Here is an 8,181-nt window from a genome sequence, read left to right as displayed (position 1 = left end):
TGGCCTCGCGGCCCCGTGTGGCTCGGAAGCTCCTTTCAGAGTATCTCAAACAGTGGGGTGACGGGAATCTCTCGGGAAGAGGGCTCAATCAGGAGGGTTTCATGCTTTTTTCCTTGTGGCGTGATGTGTATATCCATGCGCAGAGCAGAGCGAAACGAGTCCGGCGGCAGGCGGATATATAAAGCGCGCGCCGCGGAGGGCTTGCCTTTTCAGTTGAGGACAGAGCTTCTGTTCGGAACATGTCAGGCGGCTCCGCGGATTATAGCAGGTATGGCGCGGCGTGCGGAGGCCGCGGCCCCTTCCCTCATAAGGGGAGTCGGTGTATTGGGCCGGGGAGGGGGAAGGAAGGGAGGTGGTGGGGGAGGAGGGGGTGCCTGCGCCCTTGAGGCGGCGCCTGGGGGTGGCTTGGCGCTGCGGCCAGACAGCGCCTGGCGTCCCGGCCCCTCCCGGTTCTAGATGTTTCGGTCCTGTCTCTCCCCTTACTCCCGGTTCAGCGAGGATTTAGTTCGGTTCTTTGGGGCTTGCCTTACTGTTCTCGATATTTTTAGCAACCCTCACCCCTTAAAAAAAGCTATTTTTAATTTAATTGTACTCGCTGATCTAACCCGCAATTTAAAGGTTTGAGCGTGGATTTGAGCTCAGGGTGTGTTTTTTCGTAAAGGTCTCTTCCCCCCTCCCCCCCCCCGCCTTCGGCCGTTGGTTCGCCCCGGCTCCGCGGGCCCGGCTGGGGGCGAGACCATTTTTTTTGTTGGAGGGGGGAGGGGCGCGGCCCCCCGGCGGTCGCCCGGCGCCTTCCTCAGCCTGCGCGCAGCGCCCGGTTTGCGCAATCCCAGGGGTGGAGTTCTCGCGAGAGCGGCGGGCGCTGAGGCGGGGCGGGGGCACCGCAGCGCAGCCGGCATCCGCCTCCCCCCGCCCCCCCGCCTGGCGCCCGGCGCCGCAGCGGAGCCAGCTCGAGTGCGCAGCGGCAGCCGCGGCCCCGCTCCCTCCCCGCAGCTGCGGGCCCGGCGTGCGGAGCCCCGCCTTCAGCAGCTGCCTTCCGCGAGGGGGGCGCTGTGCGCCGCCGCATGCGGGCCGGGCCGCGCCGCCTCGCCCGTTGAAGAGGCAGGGCCGTTTGCCCGGCACCGAGCCGTGTTTTTCTGGTGGGCTTTTTTTTTTTTCCTCTGGAGCCTGAAATTTCGCTGGGAGCTCCGCTGTGGTTTGAAGGCTGGGATGGTGTTCTGTCGCACTGAGAGCTGAGGGCTTGGCTCTGTGGGGCCCGAGCCGGTGGGGAGAGGGCAGGATTTCTTCCGTTGTTGGCAAAATATCAAAGCACCTGCTAGAATGATCTTTCACGGGTTCCAGATATGGCTTTTGGCAGCTTCTGGTGTCAGTGTGCCTTCTGCGTGTTAGTTGCTACTGTGTTAACAGCTTGTTCTTCTTGGTGACAGAGACCATGGCGGCCCAGAGGGAATGGACCCCGATGGTGTCATTGAGGTAGGTGTATGTGAATGGACTTGGGAATTCAGTCGCTAATGGAGATGGGTGTTGGGTCTAATACTATTTTTTTCTTTTTTATTACAGAGCAATTGGAATGAGATTGTGGACAACTTTGATGATATGAATTTAAAAGAATCCCTTCTAAGGGGAATTTATGCTTATGGTTTTGAGAAGCCTTCAGCTATTCAGCAGAGAGCTATTATTCCATGCATCAAAGGTATGCAGGTGACTCATTTGTTACCGACATCGGATGATTAGGAAAGCGTTGTAAAACGCTTATTTTTATTAGTGTGTGATAATGCCTATTTTTAATTCTTACTGAACAAGTGATGTGATGGTATACCATCTTTCGGGACTGACCTGAAATGGAGAGAACTCTTTAATACTGATCACTTTTTTTTCAAAGTGAATAAAATTAAAACTAAAAACATGAATGACCTGTGTGGGAGCAGTAAATGTGTATCCTACTTTTTTTAGGGTATGATGTGATTGCTCAAGCTCAGTCAGGTACTGGCAAGACAGCCACATTTGCTATTTCCATCCTGCAGCAGTTGGAGATTGATCTCAAGGAGACCCAAGCACTAGTATTGGCCCCTACCAGAGAACTGGCTCAACAGGTATTGATAGAGTAGTTAAAAAAAAAAAAAGATGCGTGTGTGTTGCATAGGTTTCAGGTTTCACAACTGTGAGACAACAAGACTTAAGGGGCTGTAACCAATATCCATTCAGAACCCTTTTTGTTTTGAGTTTGGGGGATATAAACTGGCTTCCATTCCACAAGTTTCTCTGCCTGCTTGAAAAGTCAGGTTGATGCATGTGGAGGGGATGCTGGGGCAGGGATGCTGGAGCCAGTTGCGATGCTGTGTATAGTTCTGAGGAAGCATCTTAAGCAGAAAAACAAAACGCAAGATACTTTCTTTAAAGCACAGTGTTCTGAGTGGAAACAAAACAAACTTTTTGGGGAAGCTATTTGAACTTGCGTGCAGTTGTGCAACATGAAAACTGCAGTGCGCATGCAGTCACTTCATTGTTCTTGTACCTTTGTGATGTTTCCTGACTGAATGTTACTGCATGTCTGCTTCGCCTTCAAGGCTTGGTATTTTGTTTTGCTAAGTGGGAGTGTTTAACAAAACTTACAGGAAACCTGACTTTTAGAATGAATGAATGTCAGTAATGCAGGGTCTTAAGATGAAATGTTGAACAGAACTTAAGAGTAGGAAATTATTATATACAATTTGCTGTCTTTTTCAGCTAGAATATACTGAGATGCCAGTGCTACAGTTTTCTTCACAGTAAAACTAAAATGAACAAAGTCAGACAAGAAAGAAAAGAAAAAAGGCAGATCAGTGAAATTGAAACCTCAAAGTAGAACAAAGGCTGCATCTTCTGATCAGAAGATACTGGTGAGGTGAAAATTTAAAGCCTGGCATATAGCAGCGCACTTGTACACTCTTGTGAACTTCCTGCAAGTGCCTAATCTGCAGGCCTCCGTAGTTGAAAACTTGAGTTTGCTTCTGGAGGCCCTGCTTTAACTTAATAACAGCAGGTGCGTGGCTGTTACTACTTTAGCTAGTTCAACTAGTTAAGGACAAAAATTTGACTTAAGTGCCCCCCTGACTTGAGCTTTCTAGTGAACAGTAACAAGCAGTTGGGTAAAATCATTAGCAACTCTTTTGTAACCACTAAGAACTGCATAGTCCTTGTTCACACTCTGTTTCCAAAGTCCATAGCACCAGTGATAAAGGGACTTAATCTTCAATGTACCAGGAATTACTGCTAATGGAAGGGTTTTATTCTAGATTCAAAAGGTAATTCTGGCCCTTGGAGACTACATGGGAGCAACATGCCATGCTTGTATTGGTGGTACAAATGTTCGCAATGAAATGCAAAAACTTCAGGCTGAGGCTCCGCACATTGTGGTCGGAACTCCAGGGCGTGTGTTTGATATGTTAAACAGACGCTATCTTTGTAAGTATGAATTTAATTTTGCTCTTGATGATAATTTCCAATATAAATTTCACACCCAGTAAGTGCTTCAGTAGTGTGCTGGCTGGCACTGTAGACCCTTATACCTGTAAAGCTTAGCTCTAAAGGAGAGCAGCATTTACGAAAGTGTTCAGTGCATTTCTGAAACTTCATGAAATTATTTCTGTTTTTAAATAGCACCTAAATGGATCAAAATGTTTGTTCTGGATGAAGCTGATGAAATGTTGAGCCGTGGATTTAAGGATCAAATTTATGAGATCTTTCAAAAATTAAGCACAAACATCCAGGTATGCAGATTTTATTACAGTGTAGCTGAGAACTGCTGAATTTTCTCTAAATCAAAATTGGTGTCCTAGGTATGTGCTAACACCAGTAATGTGTTCTAGGTTGTGTTGCTATCAGCTACAATGCCGATGGATGTGTTGGAAGTGACCAAAAAGTTCATGAGAGATCCCATACGTATTTTGGTTAAGAAGGAAGAACTGACTCTGGAGGGTATCAAGCAGTTCTACATTAATGTTGAAAGAGAGGTTGGTATCTGTTGTACTTGCTCTGGCTCAAAGAATTAAGTTCTCTTACCTTCTTGTTAAAGCACTGTACTAAAATTACAGAAACCGAGGCTGAGCTTTGGTTTCTGTAGTAATGCTAGTAGAGTACACGCAAGAAGAAGAAAAACTGTGCACTGGATCAAAAATGACTAGGGTGGACCTCTTTCTTAATGTCCAGTGTCCTGTGTCTTAAGATTTGGTGCAACAACTGATTCAGAGACTGTGCGTAGTGTCCTGTTGCAACTTTACAGGTTGTATCAAATGTAATTGCATGCTTAATTGGTTACTGCTTTTGAGTTCTACTCCTGATTTGGCACTCTTACTACATACTGAACTGTCAGTGGTATGATGCATTCCCAATCTTCTTTGTTCAGGAGTGGAAGCTGGATACTCTCTGCGATTTGTATGAGACGCTGACTATTACACAGGCTGTTATTTTCCTGAACACAAGGAGAAAAGTAGACTGGCTTACAGAGAAAATGCATGCCAGGGACTTCACAGTCTCAGCTCTGGTAAGAAGTGATGTTTACAGCTTCTGAAATGCCATGTATGTACTGAAAAATCATGAGCTGTATTTGAGTGAGAAGCAGGAAAGTTATAATATAGCTGTGCAGTGCTGTATTATCGTTCCCCCTGCTTAAAGAAAAATGCTTCCTTCTATCCCTACCTGCTTTGTTTCCACGGCAGGTAGGGACGCTGGGTTCCATACATCCCTTTGTGTGTTAAAGGATATTCCAGTCTGGTGTATTGGAACTAATAGTAATTAGCAACTTTTTAAACTCTACAGCATGGTGACATGGACCAGAAGGAACGTGATGTTATCATGAGAGAGTTCAGATCAGGATCCAGCCGTGTCCTGATCACCACTGACTTGCTGGTGAGTATTAATCTTACAACTGAACACACTTCTGTGTAAACCTGGTGCCAAAAGCTTCATAATTCAGTGAAGGTTCTTATAGCCTGAACTATTTGGAGCTTCTTGGAAGAGCAAAGACTGCGCTCCACTATGGACTACACAGTTGTAGTTCATGACTAACATGTGGTCGACAGAAGCATGGGATAAGTAAGTTAATCTGCAGCCCATGGCTGGCATTAAAGACTCTGTATTGCTTTTCAGGCTCGTGGCATTGATGTACAGCAAGTGTCGTTGGTTATAAATTACGACCTGCCGACCAATCGTGAAAACTACATTCACAGGTTAGTTAAGTTGGCTCTGTCCTTTTGTTGGTGTGCTGCTGCGTGGAGTGTCACATCCTCTACAGAAATCTGCACAGAACCTCTTGTGTTTTTCCCCTCTAGTCCTTGGCAAGAACGGCAGGTGTTGTGCCTATATTTGTACAGTAAATGAAAAAAAGCCAGCAGGAAATAAAACTGGATGTGGTTTTGCTTTAAAAAAAGCCCTGATTTGCACAGCTATGGTTCTGAAACAAGGGAGGAACACAACTTCTGGAGAACAAAACAAAGCAGTGGGAAAACTTAGATGTGTTGTGAGTTCAGTGATGGCTGATCACCCTTTGAGATGTGGGGAAACTGGCAGCTACTGAACTACCATTTTGTCATGTAGGCTGTGGAGTAGGATGAGAAAAAGTGGCACAGCATCTCGAGCAACATGAGCTCAGTCTGTAGGTCCTAGCTAACCTGTATCTGCTGCTGCTCAGTGACTGACCAGACCTTAATACTAAGCAAACTAGTCATAGAGGATTGACGGGACTGACTTTACGTGCTTCTGGCAGCCCAGCTGTGTTCACGTTTCGTGTGCCTTGTTTGCTCTTGCTGTGGCTCCTCTTACAATGGGATTCTTTCCTCTGGTGTGTCTCTTCTGGCAGCAATTTTGAGTCTTGCCTGCCCTAGGTTTAATTATAGTGACTGTCTCTAAATGAAGTAAACTGCTTTGTTACTTCATATAAAAAGAAAATAAATACAGGAGTCGACAGCAGCAGTTAAATGACACAAGATGGTGCTGATGTAATTTAAGATGTGGATTCGTAAGCAGCACAGTTTGAATAAAGAGCAAGTTGGTATTTAGTTTGTCATGATCATTTGCTGTGTTTTGTGAGCCACTTCTGTGTATTTAGCTCTTGCTGACTGGGTGCTTTATTGTACAGTCTGCAGGAAGGCAGACCTGCTGGGTGTGACTAAACTGCACACTGTGACGCAGATAGCGGCTGACTTGGGCTTACACAATAACACAGCTTGGATTTTTGTGTTTAGAAAACAAACAGACTAAGTTTTCCCACTGGAAACAGTTACATTGAATTAAAACTCGGTGCTGTTCTGTGTTACTGGATAGGATTGGATTAACTTGGAACAGCCCCATTCCTGAACAGCCTCGTACCTTCTGTCTGCCATGTGCTTGGGGTTGGACGTGTGTGGTATATGGGCGTGTTGTTTGAACAGAGGGGAGGGAGACAGAGCCAGCACTTCCTACCACAGTATGTGTCATTAAATATCTTACTTTGCACCCAAAATAGTGATGTTTTCTGCTCTGCGCTACTCCATAGGATGGCTGCTGCTTCTGTCCTGGTGGCGCACCAACTGCTAGTTTTTCCTGACTAGATGTTACTTCGGTAGCAGCTGGTCCTGTAAATGCAGCATGACCTGACCAGTGGCAGATGAAAGAGCAGCAGTTAAGGAATCGATCTCACAAACATTTTAAGCAGCTTAGCATTGTTAACTTGTCTTTAAATGTGTTTTCTTTTTGTGCAGAATTGGCCGGGGTGGTCGCTTTGGCAGAAAAGGTGTGGCTATAAATTTTGTCACTGAAGAGGACAAGAGGATCCTGCGAGACATTGAGACTTTCTACAATACTACAGTGGAGGAGATGCCGATGAATGTGGCTGATCTCATTTAATCCCCAGGGATGAGGTGGTTTTGAATGCAGTGCTCGCTGTTGCTGAATAGGCGATTCACGTGCATCGTGCTTCTTTCTTTGGGGATATATTGAATCTTGTCTCAATGCTCATAACGGATCAGAAATACAGATTTTTGATAAGAGAAGCGACTTTTTGTCGTGAGCTCTTGTGGGGAAAGCCATTGGCTTTATCCACTTTAGGGTTAGACTGTTGGGGTTGGGTGGAAAGTCATGGGGTCTGTAAATTTTTTCTTTATTAGAAATTTATTTCCTAGTTCCATAGAAGTGGTTGTGTTAGATGTTCTTTATCATTTAATAATTTACTTATGGACTAAAAGATATAAGTGCTGCATAAAGTCAGCCAATTATGTTAAACTAGCCTACCTTCCCTTACTGTATGTACTTACACTTCAGACTGAATTGGAAAGGCCTTTCAAAATTTAAACTTTTATAAGAGCATTAAAATGCATTTTTGTTTCATATGTATTTATTCAATAAAGTATTTAATTAGTGTAAGTGTGATCTGGACCCTGTTGCTAAGCCCCAGCAAGCAAGCAATCATACTATTGTCTTAGTTAGGGTTAAACCCAGTAAAATTTGCCATATTGCACATGTCTTAATGAAGTTTGAATGTTCAATAAAATACTTCTATATTCACTTAAATTGTAAATAATTGCTTCTTGGTAAGAGAGGGGTGCCTTGCTTAGAAGGGAGGAGGATGGTGGTGTCTGACCTGTCTCAGGTTGGGAGCCCTTCAGGGGAGCTGTGGGTGGTGGTGGCCAGACCTGCTGTGCTTTAGCAGGTCCAGGGCTCCTAGGTGAGTCCCAGCTCTGTCAGTAATGGCAGGGCTTGGTTTTTGAGTAGTAAATGAGATTGGAGTGCCAGGGGCTCAGACCCATCACATGGGGCAATCAGACATGTGTCCACCCCACTGAAATAAATAAAATACTCCCCTCAGAGCAGAAAATGGCTGGCTTCATCAGTACTGGCTTGATTAAAAAGCCTACTCCACTGCATTATGCTTGCTACCAGCCCACCGTTGGGGTTGTGTTTTGGTTTTTTTAATTGCATTGAGGAAGGTACTAAAGATAGGGAGCCACCCCAGAGAAGGATGGTCTTTAGGCAGGTAACACTTTAAAAACGCTTTGTTAGCAAGAACAGAATGAGATGCTCAAAAAAAGCAACTTCTTCAGAACTTCACCAACCTTTGTCACACCTTTTTTTTTCTTTGTAGCTTGAGTGAGGTAAAAGTGTTGCAGTACATCTAGTAGAAAGTGATTTTTGCATCATTAAAGCTGAGGAGTCTGATGACACAAGATG

The 8,181-nt window shown here is 45.1% G+C and overlaps 1 protein-coding gene across 1 annotated transcript; it reads left to right on the top strand.

Annotated features, from left to right (window-relative positions):
- Positions 1-154: 154 nt before the first annotated feature.
- Positions 155-7,518, top strand: EIF4A2 (eukaryotic translation initiation factor 4A2). The gene is made up of 11 exons (XM_080409217.1): positions 155-268; positions 1,428-1,473; positions 1,561-1,693; positions 1,954-2,093; positions 3,276-3,444; positions 3,640-3,749; positions 3,849-3,992; positions 4,385-4,522; positions 4,798-4,887; positions 5,128-5,207; positions 6,717-7,518. Exons 1-11 carry the CDS (start codon positions 240-242, stop codon positions 6,859-6,861), a joined length of 1,224 nt encoding a protein of 407 aa, XP_080265343.1. The 5' UTR covers positions 155-239; the 3' UTR covers positions 6,862-7,518.
- The last annotated feature ends 663 nt before the right edge of the window (positions 7,519-8,181 follow it).

The sequence above is a fragment of the Falco punctatus genome (assembly GCF_963210335.1).
Source record: "Falco punctatus genome assembly, chromosome: 13".
Taxonomy (NCBI): Eukaryota; Metazoa; Chordata; class Aves; order Falconiformes; family Falconidae; genus Falco; species Falco punctatus.
Note: the sequence above shows the minus strand (reverse complement) of the source record. Positions and strands in the feature narration are given on the sequence as shown.

Bases quoted from the DNA above. Each gene is read 5' to 3' on its own strand.
- EIF4A2 (XM_080409217.1), top strand. From the start codon at position 240: ATGTCAGGCGGCTCCGCGGATTATAGCAG. The intron at 1,474-1,560 runs GTAGGTGTATGT...TTTTTATTACAG, and splicing joins ACCCCGATGGTGTCATTGAG to AGCAATTGGAATGAGATTGT. The intron at 2,094-3,275 runs GTATTGATAGAG...GTTTTATTCTAG, and splicing joins CCAGAGAACTGGCTCAACAG to ATTCAAAAGGTAATTCTGGC.